This window comes from Bos indicus, chromosome 5, assembly GCF_029378745.1.
Source record: "Bos indicus isolate NIAB-ARS_2022 breed Sahiwal x Tharparkar chromosome 5, NIAB-ARS_B.indTharparkar_mat_pri_1.0, whole genome shotgun sequence".
In the NCBI taxonomy this organism is placed as follows: Eukaryota; Metazoa; Chordata; class Mammalia; order Artiodactyla; family Bovidae; genus Bos; species Bos indicus.
In genome coordinates this window covers 77,028,441-77,050,350 of record NC_091764.1, presented here as the reverse complement: position 1 = coordinate 77,050,350, position 21,910 = coordinate 77,028,441, and the positions used below count along the sequence as shown (strand labels likewise).

The 21,910-nt window shown below is 40.6% G+C and overlaps 1 protein-coding gene across 1 annotated transcript in view; it reads right to left on the bottom strand.

The window, feature by feature from the left end:
• PKP2 (plakophilin 2) overlaps positions 1-20,005 on the bottom strand; it is an 80,215-nt gene extending 60,210 nt beyond the window's left edge. The window contains exons 1-3 of the mRNA XM_019961357.2: positions 19,723-20,005; positions 4,599-4,711; positions 3,531-4,210 (exon numbers count right to left, since the gene is read on the bottom strand). Of these exons, the coding sequence (XP_019816916.2) occupies positions 3,531-4,210; positions 4,599-4,711; positions 19,723-19,936 (1,007 nt within the window). The 5' untranslated portion in view covers positions 19,937-20,005. The remainder of the gene's footprint in view (positions 1-3,530; positions 4,211-4,598; positions 4,712-19,722) is intronic.
• Between the last annotated feature and the right edge of the window lie 1,905 nt (positions 20,006-21,910).

Sequence of the window (21,910 nt, the reverse complement as noted above, 5' to 3'; positions counted from 1 at the left end):
CAAGAGAGTTCCAAAAAAACATCTACTTCTACTTCATTGACTGTGATAAAGCCTTTGTGTAGATCACAACAAACTGTGGAAAATTCTTCGAGATGGGAATAACAGACCACCTTACCTGCCTCCTGAGAAACCTGTATGCAGGTCAAGAAGCAACAGTTAGAACTGGACATGGAACAATGGACTGGTTCAAAATTGGGAATATACATCAAGGTTGTATATTGTCACCCTGCATATTTAACTTATATGCAGGGTACATCATGAGAAATGCTGGGCTGGATGAATCACAAGCTGGAATCAAGATTGCAGGGAGAAATATCAGTAACCTCAGAAATGCAGATGATACCATTCTAATGGCAGAAAGCACAAAGGAACTAAAGAGACTCTTGATGAGGATGAAAGAGGAGAGTGAAAAAGCTGGCTTAAAACTCAACATTCAAAAAACTAAGATTGTGGCATCTGGTCCAATCACTTCATGGCAAATAGAAGGGAAAAAAAATGGAAGCAGAGACAGATTTCATTTTCTGGTTCCAAAATCACTGTGACTGCAGCCATGAAATTAAAAGACACTTCCTCCCTGGAAGAAAAGCTATGACAAACCTAGACAGCGTATTAAAAAGCACGGACATCCATTTGCTGACAAAGGTCCATATAGTCAAAGCTATGGTTTTCCAGTAGTCATGTATGGATGTGAGAGTTGGATCATAAAGAAGACTGAGCACCAAAGAATTGATGCTTTTGAACTGTGGTGCTGGAAAAGACTCCTGAGAGTCTCCTGGACAGCAAGGAGGATCAAACCAGTCAACCCTTAAGGAAATCAACCCTGAATATTCACTGGAAGGACTGATGCTGAAGCTGAAGCTTTAATACTTCAGCCACCTGATGTAAAGAGCCATCTCACTGGAAAAGACCGTGAAGCTGGGAAAGATTGATGGCAGGAGGAGAAGGGGGGTGAATAGAGGATGAGATGGTTGAATGGCATCACTGACTCAATGGACATGAGTTAGAGCAATCCCTGGGAGATAGTGAAGGGCAGGGAAGCCTGGCATGTTGTAGTCCATGGGGTTGCAAATAGTCGGACACAACTTAGCAATTGAACAACAACAAGAAAAGCAAGAGGTTCAAGGTGGTTTGAGTGTTCAGGCGTGTTTTTGGGGATGATGATGATGAAGGGTAAAAAAGAGTAGAAAGAGATCAGACTAGCAGAGGTCTAACTAGCAGGTTAGCAGAGGTGGAAACATGGGCTTTGCATGCCATGCTAAAAAGCACAAAGGTTTGGTGGAATTATGGGAAGATTATAAGTTGTGGAGAGGAGTCATCAGAGTTTGGAAGATCCTTCTAACAGTTTTAGAGAATGATTGACAGCAAGACCAGAGGCAGAGAGACCTATGGCAATAGAGACAGAAAGAGGGTAAAAATTTACAACCCATTAAGGAATTAAAAATAATAGCTTGGTGATATGTGACTATGAAGGGAAAAGACAAGAATGACTCCCAGGTTTATAAATGACAGGACTTTAGTATGAGGAGATGGTCAGGAATAGAAGGTAGGGAAGAGCTGATAAATTTAATTTTGAACATACTGAGTCCATGAGGTTCTTAGAAATACACACAAATTTAGAGTTGAGGATAGAGGACAGAGATGAAAATGAAACACTGGGAATCACAGGATGTAAGTGCAATATGCAGGGCTTCTTTAGAAGAGCACCAAGACCAAAACAGAAGGGTTGATGAAGATGACTTCCTTGCTGCTGCTGCTAAGTCACTTCAGTCGTGTCCAACTCTATACGACCCCATAGACGGCAGCCCACCAGGCCCCGCCATCCCTGGGATTGGAGAATCCCACTGGAGTGGGTTGCCATTTCCTCCTCCAATGCATGAAAGTGAAAAGTCAAAGTGAAGTCGCTCAGTCATGTCCGACCTCATGGACTGCAGCCTACCAGGCTCCTCCGTCCATGGGATTTTCCAAGCAAGAGTACTGGAGTGGGTTGCCGTTGCCTTCTCTGGATGACTTCCTTGGGCATGCAAAAAAGTCCTTGCAGGGAAGACTAAGACATGGCTAGAAGAAACCAGGAGAAGCTGGTGTCCCGACAACCCAGGGAAGAGAGAATTTCAATTTATTAAATGCTGCCCACAGACTAATATAGGTGCTAATTACGTGTCTGCTTCAGATGTAGCATTAGGGCAGTCTTTGGTAGATCTGTGGGGAGCCTATTTCAGAAATGTTGGAGACTAAATTCATACTGCAGTGAGTGGATGACAGACTGGGAAGTGACAAGGTGGTGGAAGCAGGAGGACAGAGAGGGAAGAAGAGAAGAGTGCCAGCTGTGGAGAACGTGAAGCAACAGTTCTGTTACTGTTAGAATCATTTCATTAAAACTGACCAAGCACAAATCTTACTATATAGTAGGCATTTAATACATCTTGAATTATCAATTTAAAAGAATTGATCAGCTTTTCCCTCCATAAATAATTACCTCATGCATTTTTCTTTTTATAAGTGTGTCCATATTGACAAAGATCTACTTTCTAAAAAAATGTTATGTCTCATATTCAATTTTGTTTTATAAAAAATATTTCTTGCTTCAAGATTAGATTAGCCCCAAAATCTTTTCTCACCGGTGCCTACCTAATCAATGAGTATACTGCACAATTTCACTTAAAGGGATGATTAAAGGTAATAATTTCCATTAACCAACTTCACAGTTTAAAAAAAAAATCAAATATTTAATGTTTTACCATAATGATACATCATTATTTTAGTAGTTACTAATGTAATCAATCATCCATCCATTTCTCAATTTTTCTCTTAGTGAGTTCCTCAGTTTACAAAATTTGTGCTCCAGCATTAAACTTGATGAAAGTTAAGTTCCAAACACTAGATTAGTCAAGCCATAACGTAAACAGGAGAGGCAAAGGAATGACTTTGAAACTTCAAGTATTTTAATTATTCAGTACTACAAAACAAAAACTCTGATACATCCCTTATACTACAGTCAAATAATATTGAATAAAAGTATCAGGTATATCAAAGGAAAAGAGACATTTAGCAATTAGTTGCCTCTGATTAGCTCTTCCTTTTTTGGTAGTGTTATCAAAATAGCATTTGTGGTTCACTTTTAACACCGAGAATAAACATTTTTGCCTTTTTCCTTCCTTTATTTCAAGGAATGATTGAGAAAAATGCATGTAATTATCCATTTCTTCGTCTACTTTGGAGTTAGCTCCATTCAAAGCAGATTTTCACATAACCAAGGGGTCAGGCCTCCCTTTAGCCATCATCTAATTTGAAACAGATGGACTAAAAGCCACATTTCTCCGCAGAGCTGCCATACAAGCAGGTAGCTTGGCCCCTGTCCCTGAGGTAAATAGCTAATCTGTCAATTAGGCAGCTGCCTGAGAAGTCATTATTTTAATCACTTATCTCTGGAAGTCTTTCTCTGCAGCCCCAGAAGCGCCAGCTCACGCAGTTGAGGGCTGTGGGAACAGAATGTGCTGGCACTGACAGCGCTGCAGATTGAGAAGGGGACTCACCCAGACTGGGCCTCGGTGAAAGTGCTTCTCTCGGCGGCGAGCATGATCCCACTTCCTCCTGCCGCCACCTGGCCCACGGTCATGTGCGGCCTCCTCCCGCCCGCCTCGGCTTCCCTCAGTGTGCGGGTGCTGTGGAAGGAGCTCTGATGCCAGGACGACCGCTCTGCCCGGCCGTGCGTGCCTGGCGGCATGGGCGCCGGCCTGGCCTGCCCCGCGGCGAGTCCCGCAGTCACGTAGTTCTCCTTCTCTAGGAGGTTGCCCAGGCTGTGGCTGGTCCCAGGCCTGGGATAGGTGAGCACTACAGGGTGGACAGGGGCGCCGTCAAAATCGGCTTCGTTCACAGACCCGTACTGGTAGCGCCTGTTGTAGGTGTCGTAGTGACGCTGCCTGCCCACCGCCCCGGAGTGGCTGAAACCTACAATTTCTGAGCGGGCGTAGCGAGGTGGCACGAGAAGCGTGGACCTCCTGCTCTCTTGGTGCCGCAAGGTGTGGCCGGCCTGGCTTCTCTGGCTGTAATGGTGCTCGCTGTGTGCGTACTGAGCCCTCTCAGGGCTGCTGTCTGGGGAAATCTCAAGTCTCCTTAGAGGCTGCCTGAAGAACCTTTCCTCCACCGACTTCTGGGAGCTGTACTGCGAAGTTCCTCTTCCCCAGCGACCTTCATAAGTGGGGGCTGTGCCTGTCTGCACAAAAGAGAAATAAAATTTAAATGAGGCATGAATCAGTTTTCATCTTTGTTGAAGATTAATTATCCTAGGACTATTACACAAGATGTTGGTTTCTCTAAATCACACAGAGAAGTCGACTCCTTTCTGGGTAAAGTCTGTTTTTAACAAGACTTGGTTGTCTAGTTATTTGTAATCAATCATCCATCCATCAAAACCATACCAGGATTTGATACGGTTTAAAGTTTCCAGTTTTCCATGATGTCCACACAAAACCAATCTTCTTATAATACATTTAGGAAATGGTAATACTTGAGAATGGTACACATTAAAAAACAACCCACAGAAGTTTAAAAATGTTTACTTGGTATTCTAATAACTATGGTTATATTCTTTGGTATCCTACCTTGAGCAAGTCATAGGTTTTAGTAACAGGGGAACGCACACCAGCAAAATCATTTTCAACCAAGTGTAGATTGTAGACATATTCAGGAACACTGCTAGTTCGGTGAAGATTTCCTGAAAGCAAGCATATAATAAAATAAGTGGGCCAATCAGTGGTGGTGGTGGTTTAGTCGCTAAGTAGTGACCGACTCTTGCGACCCCATGGACTGTAGCCTGCCAGGCTCCTCTGTCCATGGGATTCTCCAGGCAAGAATATATAACAATAGTATATTTTAAATTTAAGTAATTAAAGTCAGTGAGAAGTATTAGATCTATGTTAGTGTTTTTCAGTGTCAGGCTAACATGGGGCTTCCCAGGTGACGAAATGGTAAAGAATCTGCCTGCTAATGCAGGAGATGCAAGAGATGTGGGTTCGATCCATGGGTTGGGAGGATCCCCTGGAGTAGGAAATGGCAACCCACTCCAGTATTCTTGCCAGAAAGTTCCATGGATGGAAGAGCCTGGCAGGCTAGAGTCCATGGGGTTGCAGAATCAGACACAACTGAGCATGCATGCAATACAATGCAAGGTTAATATGACCCTTGGATGTGGCAATCAATCACAAGTTCTGGCAACATCCTTCACAAGCTCTTCAAAATAAAAGCTGAATTAAAAATAAAATTAAAACTTTTTTTTGAGGAAAGGGAAGAAAGGAGAGAGGAGCTTTTCACAAAAATCTAAATGTTTATTACAATGCTGAAGAATTTGGAAATCACTCAGTTGGCTTACATGGTCTATACTATAAAAGCTCAGTTTCTGTAAGTTAAGAGGAATACCCAAGGCCGGAACTCTGAAGTTTCCTGAGAGAATGTAGGTGAGGCAACAAATATAATGGGTCAATGTGGTCAGACAAAACATGGGTCAGTTTGAAAAATGCCAACTCTGGGCCTGGGGCATTAGGCAATGTGAGAGTTAGGCAGGCGAGGGAATCCACTTCCACACCAAAAAAGAACTGGTGACTGGTTCTTAGTTTGGGGTTTAACAGATAGCCTGTTCCTGCAAATGCTGCACAGGAGACAAGCCCTTCCTGCTCAGGTCTGTGGGGACTACAGGGACTCTCAAGTAAATTTGTTGTTGTTTAGTTGCTAAGTTGTGTCAGACTCTAACTGAGGCACATCTTAAAATACTCCTCTTTGAGCTTCAAATGTCTTAAAAAGCTTCCAGTTTTTTAATCAGTTCTTTTGTAATCTCCCACTGCTTTACAAAAAAATAAAAATAAAAAAGCCAAAAAACTAAACAAAATAATAAAATATCTCTAAAACTTAGGTAATTTCTAATTTCCTAATGTTAACCAAAATTACTGTCACGTAGCATTCTTTTAGAAATTAGAGGAAAAATAAAATACTCAATTAACTCTTCTAGTCACGAGTTCAGACACTCGTGAAAGATGTTGGTAATAAAATAACACAGGTAGACCCTTTCCAATACAACTGGAACATACCAACATATTTTCCCAATAAATTGTTAGAGTCTAACATGCTGGGAGGGATTTGGGGCAAGAGGAGAAGGGGACGACAGAGGATGAGATGGCTGGATGGCATCACTGACTCGATGGACGTGAGTCTCAGTGAACTCCGGGAGTTGGTGATAGACAGGGAGGCCTGGCGTGCTGCGATTCATGGGGTCGCAGAGTCGGACACAACTGAGCGACTGATCTGATCTGATCTGATCTGAACAATATATTCACAAGTTATTTTGAGGGAGAGGTGGAATGGAGAGTGTTGTTGTCAAAAAGCTAAAAATGTAAGAATCCATCCCAGATTATTTTTGTACATGTATTTTATTTCCTGGAGCCAAATAATCTGGCTAGTAAACATGTTTCAGGCCTCAAGGGGTCCTGGGGAAGACAGTACAGGCTTGTAAATATCACCCTAAAGATCAGGGGAGTTGAACAAAGGCAGACAGCTGTTTCCAGGGGCTTGATTTCTTCTCAAGGGTTAGCACAAGGTCAGGCAGCCTTTTAATTTTTAACTTCAATGTCAGAAGAACCCTAGAACCTGGACACTGAAAGGAATCTTTTGTACGACCCCATTTCAAAAGCTGTGAGAGGCTTAAGTACTCAGCTCTCAGTGTCTTCCTGAGGTTCCTGCTCAGGCTGTCTGTAGTCCCCAACTCAGGTCTCACTGTTCCTTCTCTCGCCCCTACCCCACCCTCCACTACACGGGAGATAATGTGCAAGGAGGAGTCCCACCCATGTGGGAGAGGAGGCTAAATGTTTGACTTAGATTCTTAACTCAACATTGTTGCTGTGGGTGGTAAGGCTTTTTAAAGCAACATAGATTAACACCTTAAACTGCAAGATTACTTTTAAGGAACTCAAATTATTTTATTTTATACTTTGTGATACACAGTTGGCTATTATCAAATCCCTTTAAAAGAGGGAAACTTAAATTCAGTTCAGTTGCTCAGTTGTGTCTGACTCTTTGCCACCCCATGGATTGCAGCATGCCAGGCTTCCCTGTTCATCACCAACTCCAGGAGCTTACTCAAACTCATGTCCATCCAGTTGGTGATGCCATCCAACCATCTCATCCTCTGTCGTCCCCTTCTCCTTCCACCTTCAATCTTTCCTGGCATCAGGTTCTTTTCCAATGAGTCAGTTCTTTGCATCAGGTGGCCAAAGTATTGGAGTTTCAGCTTCAGTATCAGTCCTTCCAATGAATATTCAGGACTGATTTCCTTTAGGATTGACTGGTTTAATCTCCTTGCAGTCAAAGGGACTCTCTCAAGAGTCCCAACATCACAGTTCAAAAGCTTCAGTTCTTTGGCGCTCAGCTTTCTTTATGGTACAACATCCGTACATGCCTACTGGAAGAACCATAGCTTTGACTAGACGGACATTTGTTGGCAAAGTAAATGTCTCTGCTTTTTAATATGCTGTCTAGGTTGGTCATAACTTTTCTTCCAAGGAGCAAGAGTCTTAATTTCATGGCTGCAGTAACCCACCATCTGCAGTCATTTTGGAGACCCCAAAATAAAGTCTGTCACTATTTCCATTGTTTCCCCATCTATTTGACAGGAGTTGATGGGACCGGACGCCATGATCTTAGTTTTAGATTCAGTTTAGATCTTAGATTCAGTTTTCTGAATGTTGAGTTGTAAGCCAACTTTTTCACTCTCCTCTTTCACTGTCATAAAGAGGCTCTTTAGTTCTTCTTTGCTTTCTGCCATAAGGGTGGTGTCATCTGCATATCTGAGGTTATTGATATTTCTCCCAACAATTTGATTCCAGCTTATGCTTCATCCAGCCCATCATTTTGCATGTTATACTCTGCATGTAAGTTAAATAAGCAGGGTGACGATATACAATTTGGAACCAGTCTGTTGTTCCATGTTCAGTTCTAACTGTTGCTTCTTGACCTGTATACATATCTCTCAAGAGGCAGGTCAGGTGGTCTGGTATTCCATCTCTTGAAGAATTTTCTACAGTCTGTTGTGATCCATACAGTCAAAGGCTTTGGCATAGTCAATAGAGCAGAAATAGATGTTTTTCTGGAACTCTCTTGCTTTTTTGATGATCCAGCGAATGTTGGCAATTTGATCTCTGGTTCCTCTGCTTTTTCTAAATCCAGCTTGAACACCTGGAATTTCATGGTTCATATACTGCTAAAGCCTGGCTTGGAGAATTTTGAGCATTACTTGGCTAGTGTGTGAGATGAGTGCAATTGTGCAGTAGTTTGAACATTTTTTGGCATTGCCTTTCTTTAGGATTGGAATGAAAACTGATCTTTTCCAGTCCTGTGGCCACTGCTGAGTTTTCCAAATTTGCTGGCATATTGAGTGCAGCACTTTCATAGCATCATCTTTTAGGATTTGAAATAGCTCAACTGGAATTCTATCACCTCCACTAGCTTTGTTCATAGTGATGTTTCCTAGGGCCCACTTGATTTCACATTTCAGGATGTTTGGCTCTAGGTGAGTGATCACACCATCGTGGTTATCTGGGTCATGATGATCTTTTTTGTATAGTTCTTCTGTGTATTCCTGCCACCTCTTCTTAATATCTTCTGCTTCTGTTAGGTCCATACCATTTCTGTCCTTTATTGTGCCCATTTTTGCATGAAATGTTCCCTCAAATTTTCTTGAAGAGATCTCTAGTCTTTCCCATTCTATTATTTTCCTCTATTTCTTTGCATTGATCACTGAGGAAGGCTTCTTCTCTCTCCTTGCTATTCTTTGGAACTCTGGATTCAAATGGGTATATCTTTCCTTTTCTCCTTTGCTTTTTGCTTCTCTTCTTTTCACAGCTATTTGTAAGGCTCTCTCAGAAAACCATTTTGCCTTTTTGCATTTCTTTTTCTTGGGGATGGTCTTCATCACTGCCTCTTGTACAATGTCACAAACCTCCATCCATAGTTCTTAAGGCACTCTATCAGATCTAATCCCTTGAATCTGTCACTTCCACTTTATAATCATAAGGGATTTGATTTAGGTCATACCTGAATGGTCTAGTGGTTTTCCCTACATTTGTCAATTTAAGTCTGAATTTTGCAATAAGGAGTTCATGATCTGAGACATAGTCAGCTCCCAGTCTTGTTTGCTGACCGTATAGAGCTTCTCCATCTTTGGCTGCAAAGAATATAATCAATCTGATTTTGGTGTTGACCATCTGGTGATGTCCATGTGTAGAGTCTTCTCTTGTGTTGTTAGAAGAGGGCGTTTGCTCAAAGCCAACTTAAATTACTTGCTTTAAATTGCAAAGAGACTTAATATCAGGTTTGAACTCTGGGTTCATCCTTTCCACTGATCTTTACTATTGATTCTACTATTTGATTGCATTGTGGCTCTTCTGAAACTGTCATTTATCAAAACCCTGGAGGAATTATCATCAGTTTTTTATGAGAACTAAAGCAATCATTCTCTTTCCTCTAGAACCTTTACCTGGACAACTCCAAATACTCTGTAAGTTTTTTATTTGCTGACATAAATCCTTATAAAGAAGTTCTTCTGTTTTCAGATGAATGGAGACTGATTTACTGGTTCCCAAAATAACTACAAGGTAGTTGGTAACAGGTAGTTGGTAATCTAATAAAATAAGATTAGACTTTAAACCACAGACTCTCTTCCTGTGCAAGAAAAATTGTAACTCTTGATATTCAAACTGCAGGATGGCTCAATAGATAGTTTCTCTGGTTAAAAGGCCAATCTTAAACAATAAATAATGCACATTAATTTGCCTAGGCAGTCATGAGTTTGAGATCAGTATAGGGGACTAATGAATTAGCAGCTGTGATCTAAGATTTTAAAGATATTTTGAACTGGCTGGAATTAAACAAATCTCTTTAAGGCAAGTCATTATTTTCTGTTCACGCAGAGGATAAAACACATAAAAATATGACTACTGAACATATAACTCAGCCATGCCCTTCCCCAAAAATAGAAATAAGAAAGCAACAAAAACATATTATACATACAGGTACATACTGCTTTAAATAAATCCAACATAAAAATTTGTATTTTCTAACATGGAAAATTAGGTCATGCCTTTATTTCAAAGGACTTGTTTACATCACAAAAGGACATGGGTATCTTCTTTAAACTGAAATAATCTGTCTGAGGCCCCCAACTCTACCACTTTCTGTGTATCTTGACAAATTATCTACATTTATTTCCCATAATTCCACCTATTAACAGAGTTGGTGAGAGACATTTACCCAAGAAAGCATATATTCAATGCTTTTAAAATTGTAAAGCAACATGCAAAAATGAGATAAGGCTTTAAAAACAGAATTTGGATAACAAAATTTGTATTTCACACATTTTCATGAATTAATCTGTTGTAGAAAGAGGGATAAACTGGTTTGCATGCTTTAATTCACACTGTATTGTATCTAAGAGTTTTTATTCAGGTATTGAATTTGGCATTTTCCTGGTTATTTTGATTGACCCAGCCATTGAGGATGATCACAATGACATTATTGTGGTTTTAAATAGTCATTCATATGATGTGCTTTTGCTTTTTCCTAAAAAGGCAATGATTTATAGGCACTATTTCAAATTAATACCGACTCAGGCAACATTATCCAAACTGTTTCTTCTAAGAACACTGCAGACATCTATGGAGCCCAATTTAAGGAAAATGAAGGAGGAAGTTACAGAACTCAGTCCTCCTCAAATAAGAAGCAATTCAGATCAAAGCAGTTGCGGGGGCAGGGTAGGAGGGTGAGAGTTGGGGCGGTTGGTTTTGATTCCAAATGGCTTAGAGGATTGCAGAGGTGTAGACCTCACAGGAAATGTAATTTTCTCTCTTTTCAATTCTGAATGTTAATCTGAATGATGTGATCCCTAAGCAGCTGTTCATGGGAAAATATCTTGGTTTCTGGTCATCTATGCAAGTATTGTCTAAGATAATGAAATACTCTTAGAGTTAAAAACTGAAAATTAATTTCTATAATCAGTTCTTTCTTTGTAGCTTTTGTGACCAGCTTTATTACCTAATTGGTTTAATTTAATAATTTACTTATATATATTACATATATATAAATATCCAATTGGTTAAATTTAATACATTGATTTGTATATATTATAGATAAATAAATCTAATACATTTATTATGTTGAAGGACAGGATAGCCTAGTGTGCTGCAGTTCATGGGGTCGCAGAGTTGGATATGACTTAGCGACTGAACAACAACAATATATTTATGAAATTAAATTGACAAGCCTCTAATTATGACTCTATTACCTGTATCTGGGACATTAAAAAAAAATCAAACACAGCTTCCTTTATGGCAAGCATTAACAGGTGATACAGTTGCTAAACAAACACCTTTAAATAACTTGTGTTTATTAGAGAGATGAGAGTAGCATTCACATTCAGAAAAGCATCTTTTTTTCAAGCCTCCAGCACTCTCTGCTGCTGCTAAGTCGCTTCAGTCGTGTCCGACTCTGTGCGACCCCATAGACGGCAGCCCACCAGGCTCCCCCGTCCCTGGGATTCTCCAGGAAAGAACACTGGAGTGGGTTGCCATTTCCTTCTCCAATGCATGAAAGTGAAAAGTGAAAAGTGAAAGTGAAGTCATGTCCGACTCCTAGCAACCCCATGGACTGCAGCCTACCAGGCCCCTCCGTCCATGGGATTTTCCAGGCAAGAGCTAAGCATGGTTGAAAAACTGATTTGGTTCACATTCAGCTCTAAAAGAAGAATGTAGAGATGGCAGTATAAGAAATTCCCATGAAAACAGGTACTCATGGAAATCAGTATGTGTTCACTACCGGTGTTGATTTAAATGCTACAATTTATTGTGCTCAATCACAAACAGTTGCCTTCACTGTGTGAATTCACAATGGGCTTTTTGATGGAAAGAGACTAGACTCTGGAAGTCTAAAAGCTATCACCTTCTTCTCTTTGGTCTTTTCATAGCAACCTCTGGGTAACAACATCTCTCTTTCTCCACATACCTTAAAAAGGATTTAACTACATGACGTCTTGAAACTTATTAGAAGGAATCTGTATAGCAATTCATATTTAAAAAGCTCCTTAAAATCATTTACTAACAAAGGTAGGTACTAAAAGAAAACACAAAATGGGACCCTTCAAGAACCAAATGGACTTCCCTGGTGGCTTGGATGGTAAAGAGCCTGCCTGCCAACGCAGGAGACATTAACAGACTCAGCTTCAATCCCTGGGTTGGAATGATCTTCTGGAGAAGGGAATGGCTACCCACTCCAGTATTCTTGTCTGGAGAATTCCATGGACAGAGGAACCTGGTGGGCTACAGTCCATGGGATTGCAAAGAGTTGGACACAACTGAGTGACTAACTCTTTCAGTTTCACTAAGAACCATACATCAGTATTCCTGAGTTAGTGAAGAACTTTTCTTTGTCTGTGTGGTCATGTAACACAGAATTCATTTCCCCTGAGTTAACATTAAAAAAAATTATTTCTTTTACCTTCTGTTTTTACTTTCTAAGAAAAATATATTCATGAAAACCACAGTTCCACAAACCTGTATACAACTCAGGTAAGCACTTGCTCAGGCTGGAAAATGAGTGTAATTTGTTGGTTGAAAAAACTATGGTGAAGAATTGTTTTAAAGAAGACTAGAGTCTATTAATGTCTTGCATTATGAAAAAGTTAACAAAATGTGGTGGTGCTGTAAATGAGCAGTTAAGAAAGCTCACATGATCAACCATGAGGAACAACTCAGTGTATTGAGTATACAGTTGGAAAGTACTGGCTATGAGTTCTTACCAAGTGGAATATGCCAGGAGTCAGTGTTGGCAGTACAGTGGTGACCACAGCCTGCTTCAAAGTTGAATATGCCAGAGACAGACCAACAATCCTGGCAGAAAGGGCCCTGAACTCCAAGTGCCACTGTGTCACTAGTCAATGGCTATCACCCACTAATATACTAACCAGCCACCAGAAGTCCTTATTTTTTAGGAGTCCCTTTATGTAGTTTATGATATCAGTTTATGACATTTTGGAGGTATTCCTCAAATTATTGCTTTAGATAACCACAAAACACACATTTAAAAGTTCCTTCTACACTGCAGGCATCTATATCATATACTTTGAGTAGCCATAATATGTGATTATAAAATTTGTGATTATAAACTGGTAATTTAGCATATTAGTAAAATACTAAGTTGATACATCCTGGAATTTTTTAAATCTATAGGAATTTTTTAAATCTATAGGAATTCCTATAATTTATCACCATACTTTGGCATTCCTGCCAATTCATTTGCTGAGATATCTCATAATGATTACTCATAAAATTTTAGAACTGCAATGACAAATAACACATTATACTCACAATGATGCAACTAATAGTCAAATAGATGAATTTATAGAACTTTTTCCTTTAAAAAACTCTACAAGTTTTGGTAGTAACTCTTAAATCATGATATTTCCACTGCCTCTCACTTGCCAGTGCTAACCTCTTCTCTCCCAGCTGATTCATAACTTCTGTCCCTTCTTTAAATCCACCAAATCTGCCAAATGTATTTTCAGAAAACCCTGCATATTTTATGTTTCTCCCCTATTGAAACATCTTGTTTGACTCACAGTGATCAAATCTTTAACTTGGATCTTTAACTCGACACTATGAGGTGGAGGGATGAGGGAAAGCTGCCTATACAGGGGAACAAACTGAGCTGAGTTTTCAGGGGCATTTAAGAGTTAAGCCAGCCAAGAGAAGGGAAGGGGGAATCAGAGTAGTAGTAGGGAGAGGAACTGAGCAAGATAAATTGCTGGCGTTTGGTTGTGTGCCAGAATAGTGGTGATAGGACCAAGTTTGAGAAGATGCAGGCATCAGAGCACAGAGAACTTGAAATGCCATGCTGAATAAGGAATTTCATTCCTGTAGAGAACAGCAAGAAACTGAAGGCATTTAAATCAGGAAATGGAGCGCTGAGATTAGAAAGTTTACTACCTAGGTGGAGAATGAATTGGAGTAAGGCCAGTATAAGCAGGAAGAGGTCTTATGTTCCAAGTAAATTTTTACCTTCTTAACATAGAATCCATCTTTTACTACCATTTCTGGCAGTCCTACATCAGCACTTGACATGTTAGTGGATGATCAGTCAATATTTCCTTGTACATTCAAAATATCCTAGTTACACATATTCAATCTGCATTTAATCCTTCCTGTGGATCACCACAGTGGAGCCAAAATGGGAGGATGACAGTTGCATATACGCTTTTGTCTTAGAGTGGATAGAAGGTGCTCAAATATTTCCTATTGTTTCTCTGTCATTCTGGAAATAAAGAGAGAAGAAAAAAATTTCCCCGAAATGTAGGCAGACTCTTTCTAAGTCATTAGAAAAGTGGACTATGTTCATTGTGGCAAGGTTGATTCTACATTTGCATAATATATATTTACTGTCATTCTCTTATCTTTTTGGTGTGTCTATTTATCTGTAATATTTTGATATTCTATAATAAGTTCCTATGATCTGTCAAGAAAAATTTAAATTTATATTCCTCCTTCAAAAGAAAAGGTCATCAAGATACAATAATTACGATGTGATCTTCCTCACCACCATCCTGTGACCATACTAGTGAGATTTAAAGATTTAGTGGGAATAATTTATTAAGCTTCTAGTGAGTAGTATTTTCTTCTGGATATCAAGGAGTTGCAGAACTTTGGTTATGATGCTTGGGCCAATTAATACTTTTAAGCCTAAAGCTGACTATTCCAAGAACACAAGTATGTGAATTCTTTTAATGGTAATAGCAAACTGTGTTTTCAAATGCTCAAGTTCTTTTTTCTGAATATGCATTTTCATTTAAGTCTACATATTGAATGGGCTCCTTGGCTCATCTTTAAGCACTTTTCTTAATAACAGAGCAACTGTTTTTATGTCCTATATCCGGTCACAATTAATGGAATTATACAAAAGATACACAATAGATTTTTCAGTAATTCTATTATAAGAGGACCTGAAATTCTGCTTATTGTTCTTATCCTAATAAGTCAGGGGATGGTTCACTCTAATACAAAGATTAAATATTCTATTAATTGTAATTCTACTAATTGTCTATTCCCATTTGCAACACTCTTTTTACTATTTACTCTCCCAGGAGTATGATATTTATGTCTTCATACATTTGTGTACATGCACAAAATAGCTGGAGTCCAACATTTACCTCAGAATTGTATAATTTAAAATTCTTGAATATCATCTGAGATAGTACCAAATGATCTTGTTATAGACAATATTAATCAAGTCTGATATATAAATTCCAGAGGTTTTAGCAACATATTTGTTATTTGTATTTCATTATTATCAAAGATATGCTTGTTCTCTCAGAAAATTTTTTAAAAAGTTTTTAATAATTTCCATTGATCAGACCAGAAATTCAATTTGAATGTAAAATTAATGTTTGAAGATAATATGTATAGCCTTATTTTAATACATAGGAAAAAAATTTAAAGCTGATATACAAAACAGTTAGGAGAAGGTGAACAGCATATGCCTAGAATATCTATCTCAAGTGAGCTACCCTCTGTTCTCATGACTGGAACTTACTAACACAGGACATAAATAACATTAATGCAGTCTTTAAAAAGTCTAAGTGAACAGCTGTATTCTCTTAAGGTAATTTCTGATACCTTATCTGGGACATAGAGCAATGTACTTTTATAATCAAACACTGTTAAATATCAATTGACTCTGAAGCATTGCTACTCATGCCCTCACTCAAGACCTTGTCCATAAAAGATGTGTTTTCACCATTATCTAGGGATGAGGAGTTAATTTTTTTTGTAATCACCATGTTGTTAACATTCTATTTCCTTTGACTAATTATAATTGGAAGAATTTCTGGAAAAAAATAAAAACACCTTTTTTAATCCTTGCAATTGATCTGCTAGACACTAGGCTATATTATATATTAGGCAGACAAGGAAGTACATTAAATCAGGTGGCACTACTGATACTTTACATTCACAGCAACACGGCCATGTTCCTGCCACCCCACCATCTAACTTTTTTTCCTTCTCTCCAGAATTCTCCCACTTTGTAAAGGACTAGTCGCCTTGCTTCCAGAATTGCTTCATTCCTGGAATTCCTTTTTTGGCAACAAATAATTCACACAGGATTTAAACAATGTCCAATAACCCTCACCTTCAACCCCAGCCCCAATAATACCTATTAATTGCCTTTTTTGCTACCTTAGCCAATTTTCAGTCCTTTCCCCCAAAATCCTTCTGATCACAGATATTCAAAACATCTTGGCAAGGAAAACAATTTAAGTAAACAGCATGCCTTTGGTTGATTTCCAAAGTTGCAAATTTTATTAGGATATTGTTCATTGTGTTTATAAGTATTACATATGGTAACTTAAAACATGACTTCCTTACCCAGGCACCCAAGGGGGAACTGTTATAATAAGTAAAGTAGTCGTATTTTCAAGGTAAATGTAATAAATAGGATATGGACACTTAAAATTCTTCTCTTTGCTAATATAATAATGTACTTGCAATTCATAAATGAGTTCTAACTTTTATAAAAAAATTAAAATTTTCTACAATACAGACTCATCTTAGAATGCTGCTATAGACCTCAGTTGTCTCCCCAAACCCCAAGAGTTACAGCCAATTTTAAAATGTTCAACACAATTTAAAAATAACATAAAAAGTTAGAGTAATTTACAATGAAAACCACTCACTTATATAAAGGCATTAGAGAGAAGCTGACAAGTTAAAGAACCCTGCAGGGTATTTATCAACAAATCGGTCATATTTATCTCATCTCTGCTTTCAGTAGATTATCTGCTGCTTCAATCTTACAGGTATGTCAACAATTCAGAATTCTCCAGGGCCCTGGAGCTAAAAGCAGTTAACATTAGGGTCACTTCTTCCTGGAATTTATGTTGATACAGGATTCTTTCCAGACCACCACAGTTTCAACAATCCCCTGACTGTTTCAACTTTAGAGACAGGACAGTAACACTGAAACAACACTCACAACCCTAAGAAGCCCCCAGACTTTTTCAAAGAATTTTAACAATATACACAAACCACCCCTGGTAATTGTCCCATAGTATGTTAATGCTAAATTCCTCTGAAGCTAATTTCCTCTTTGAGTCTCAGAAGCTTTGTTCCTTAGTTGGACTCAAGCAGTTACAGCAGAAGCATCATGACAGGGCCCTTTGTTCTACCATATCAATTCTGTGAACTGTGTAATATTCATGCTGTTCCCCCTTGAACACTTTTCCTTCAACCCATTACCTATGTCCAATCTTACTGATTTTTTGAGACCTAAAATCCCAATTCCTCCAAAAAACTTTCCAAAATTCCCTCCAGATAACAGTCTAACTCATACTTTTAAACTCCATAATTTGTAGGCTGTTCTTCCTTTGGGTAGCTTGCCATTTTTTATTTGATAAACACATTTTTTAGAGACCATTTTCCTTCTACAGACTTTGAACTCCTTGCTTGAAAGCAAAAAGAGTGTATGTTTAGTTCAGCACCTGCACAATGCCCTGAATGAAGACTAGACACAACAGAAAAGTTCTTGAATTCACCACACAACATGAATGCACCATTTTCAAGAGAACAAATCATGTGTGGGTTTGGGACTAAGCGTCCAAGAAATGTTGAGAGACTGACAGACTTTTCATATGTGAAATGGATCCTTGTATCTATCTCATATAACTATTTGAAGGATATAATAAAATGCAAATGTAATCTTGAACAGGGTTAGGCACATAGTAGATGCTCAGCAACGCTCCCTTTCCTTTTGTTCATTTCCTGTATTTACTGAATAGTTGATGTCTGGTTGCTCTTCCTTGCCATTCTCAAAGGGTAGGAAAAACATTTCATGAGCCTTCCTTGTGTTCCCCTATGCAGAAGCAGCTAGTCTGGCTCTAGTTTAGCACTGGATCTGCACAAACTAAAGGGGTATAACGATCTCAGTGGTCAAAAACTGGCCTCAGTTGTCCTGGGGTCTTTAGTCAGATTCCTAAATGTAAATTACGTTCTTTTTTTCCATGTGCTATGGCAGTTCTGTGTCACTGAGATGTCTCTGCTCTCTCAGAACTGTAACAATTATATTTAAAGGAAAAATGGGAATGGACCATAGACAGGCTTGGATCTAATAAAAATCCTACTTTGTATTAATTACCAAAAAGCTTAACAATGTAACTGATGAGTAGTTTAAAAATTAAGGCTTGGGAGTTTTTCTGCTACTTACTATCTGTGGGAAATTAAGTGTTACTTAACTGCTTAGTAAAGCAACCTACCTCACAAGCACTTTTTTTCCCTCCCCTGGAAACATGAATAACATAATGAATACACACCACAAAGTCCAATTCTTGGCACATAGTAGGCATACAATTAAATCAACTCTAATCATTAAACAGCTTCTCTTTACCTTTCAAGTATGTAAATATTGATTGCCTGACCCTTTAAAATTATTTTACACAAATGGAAAACAATACAGCCTCTCAGTTTCTGCTATTTTAGATCTCTGATCTGATCTGCAAGCATTTTTCTTTTTCCTAATCAATTCTACATTTGTCATTTCTCAAGTTAACTTCCTAGAGAAACAGTTCAACATTGCATAAAACAACTGGTAACCCAACTTAACTGTTTCTTTCCTCTTCTCTTTTCCACAATAAGCCTAGAATACTTTTATATTAAAAAATTAAAACAACTAATAAAATAATTACTGGGGGGCTCTGATCATAATGACTTTTAGCCAGAGAGAAAAGGTATTTCAGGTTTTCTAATTTTCAGAACTGGTTTGCCATCTTCTCCCCCTTCCACTTCCTTGACTATCAATTACTAATATAATTAAAAAACAAAACAAAACAAAACCTTGTTCACTTCCAAAGTTTAATTTTTTTGGAAATAACAGCGCTGTGTTCACGAGTGCGTTGGCGGGGCACAGCAAGCAAGGCAGGGGGTACTGCTGCTGGCCGGGTCAAAGTCCCCTTCTTTCTCCTCCTCCTAGTCAACCCGCGGGGTGGTGTGATGGCTCCCCAGCCCAAAGTCTCCTACCTTTCACTTCCTCGATGAAACCACTCGCTCCATACACTGGGTGGAGTGCCCCGAAGTATCTGGGAAAGGCCCACAATCCCAATTTATAGGTTGTAGGAGAGCCAATACTTCCAGGTTTTCTTTTTAAAAATATCTATGGAGGTCACAGATCCTTTAAAATTTTTAATAAAAGCTAGGGGCGCTTTCTCCCAGAAAAAAGTGATCATATCAAATTTCTGCACAGAATTTCAAAGCGTTTACAAATTCCTGGAACCTCCAGATGAAGTCCCCTGGGGTGGGGGGTGGGGTGCCTAGGGGAGTAGGTTAAGGAAGGGGTGAAAATCTTGGACTGAATTCTTTTCAAATATATATATACACACGTATATGCATTTAATATACGTAGATACATACATAATAAATCTGAGTAAGACGTTATTTTAAGAAAGAGTGCTTTTCCAAAGTAAGCTGGTCTGAGTCTGGAGGCGCGACTGGCCGTACAATGGGCCGGCAACCAACAGGTGTGCAGAACACCGGGTCCTGCACCCTCAGGAAGAAGCAAGAGGAAGCCACTGGGCGCTGGGGTGAACGGGGGTTAGGGGAGGGATAAAGGGCAGGATGAGGGCGGTGTAGGGGGCAGCGGGGCTCCACTTACCGTTGCCCGCGAAACTGCGGCCCTTCCGGGCCAGGGTCTGCTGCACCTGCTCCTGGATCCGCAGGCTCTTGACCGCCTGGCCGCTGCTCCCCGCCAGCTTCAGCTTGGCCTCGGAGGGCAAAGCCAGGCTGGAGCTGTCCAGCTGCCCCAGGATCTGCTGGCCCAGGACTGTCCGGATGTAGCCGCACTCCGCCGAAGAGCCGGGAGCAGCCATGAGGCCGGAGCTGGGGACCAAGCCGCTTGCCTGCCGCGAGACCTGCGGGAGAAGCTGCGGCGGAGCCTCGGGCACCAGTGCAAGCCCCGCCCCACCGCCCCAGCCCCTCCTCCGGCCCCGCCTCCGCGCCGGTGAGAGGCCCGAGCTGAGGAGAGCTGGGGTTCTGGAGGCCGGAGCTGGGTCTCAGGCCGGAGAGGGGCGTGGCTCTAGCGCGCCTAGCAGTCGGCTACGGAGCTGGGGCCCAGCGGACCTCGCGCGCCGACACCTGGCGAGTTGAACTGCTTGCTCCCAAGGAAGCTGGTGAGGGGCGCGGTCCGCCGTGGGGCGTGCACGCTCTGCGAGTCACCTCGGATCCTGCGGGCCGGGGCCGCACCCCGCTCTCTATGTCTCGCCCGGCCTCCGCCTAGCCCTCGAGAAGGATGTGATTTCCGTCTGACTGCCGGGGCCGACCTGCAGGCACTTGCTCCCTGGAGGGTCAGTGCTGTTCTTGGGCCGAGGTCTGCCTCTGGGATCTCCGAGGGAGTAGTCTGTCTGGTTCGTCAGGCTCTGTCAGACTGTTCGAAACATTTCCTGGATCTGAGATGAGAAGGGCTATTTGATCAGGCATCAAAAGGCAGTAGGAGAGAAATGTGCCGAGAAGACGACCTGTGTAAAATAATGACTTTTTAAAATAGTTTTTTTTCCCCCTTAGTACAGTTTCAGGGACTATGTCCTTTTTGCGCAGATGCAGTCCCGGAAACATATGTTCTTCCTTACTGAGAGTTTCTGTTTTTTCTTGCACATACACAAATTGTACCCAGTACACTCTTGCTCACCCACTCCTCTCTTATGAACACTCCCACACAGAGAAGCTCCGATAAGAGAGCAAGCAAGCTTTCAATAGCTGATACTTTTAAAGTCCTTTTTGTGATAGGGGTCCCATCCCTTCCATAGGAATCCCATGGAAGGAGTCTATGACTCTTCAGTCGTGTATTCCACAATGTATTGCTATTAGTTGTGTTTCACACTTCGTTAACTACAGGGAACATGATGAGCTAAACTCAACAGAAAGAGCCCTTGACCTTAAAGCTTTCAAATTAAGTCACTCATCCTGCTTTCCCTCTTTGGACTTGAGAGGCAGAAGGAAAAACATCTATCCCCAGTAATAAGGTAAATTCCATTTGATTACTTGGGATTCTATGTCCACTCTCCCTCAAATCACTCAGTTATTACAGAAACTCACTTATTCAGTTTTCTGGTGGCTAGAGAACAGAGCTTCTCCTGGCTCCATTTTCCTACGGCATATCCTTCTGTCTCTACACGCACACTTAAAGCACACTACAAGTCCTTCCATGGGATTTTCCAGGCAATAGTACTGGAGTGGATTGCCATTTCCTTCTCCAGGGGACCTTCCCAACCCAGGGATCGAACCTAGGTCCCCCACATTGTAGACAGAAGCTTTACCGTCTGAGCCACCAGGGAAGTCCTATCCTAGTAGGACTAGCCTTAAAGTAGATTATGTTTTGGGAGGGCTTCCCAGGTGGCGCTATTGGTAAAGAACCTGCCTGCCAACGCAGGAAGATGTAAGAGACATGGGTTTGATCCCTGGTTTGGGACAATCCCCTGGAGTAGGACATGGCAACCCACTCCAGTATTCTTTCCTGGAGAATCCCATGGACAGAGGAGCCTGGCACGCTACAGTCCATAGCGTCGCAAAGAGTTGGACACAACCCAAGTGACTTAGCACACAGGTACGTATACCTTGTGAAGAACTTAATTATATAGCCAGATGTAAATATCCAAACCTGATGCTGAGATTCAGCTGAAGAAGAGAGGGGTGAACTGAAGGGGAAGTGATGATGGAGACTTCCAACATCGAATTTCCCTCCTGTCCCCTTCTTCTTCCTCCCCCCACCGCCCACCTGGTAGCCTCCTCTGGCAGCTCTGTAAATGCTGCTTTGAAAGATAATTTACGTACCTGTCCCACAGGGTCAG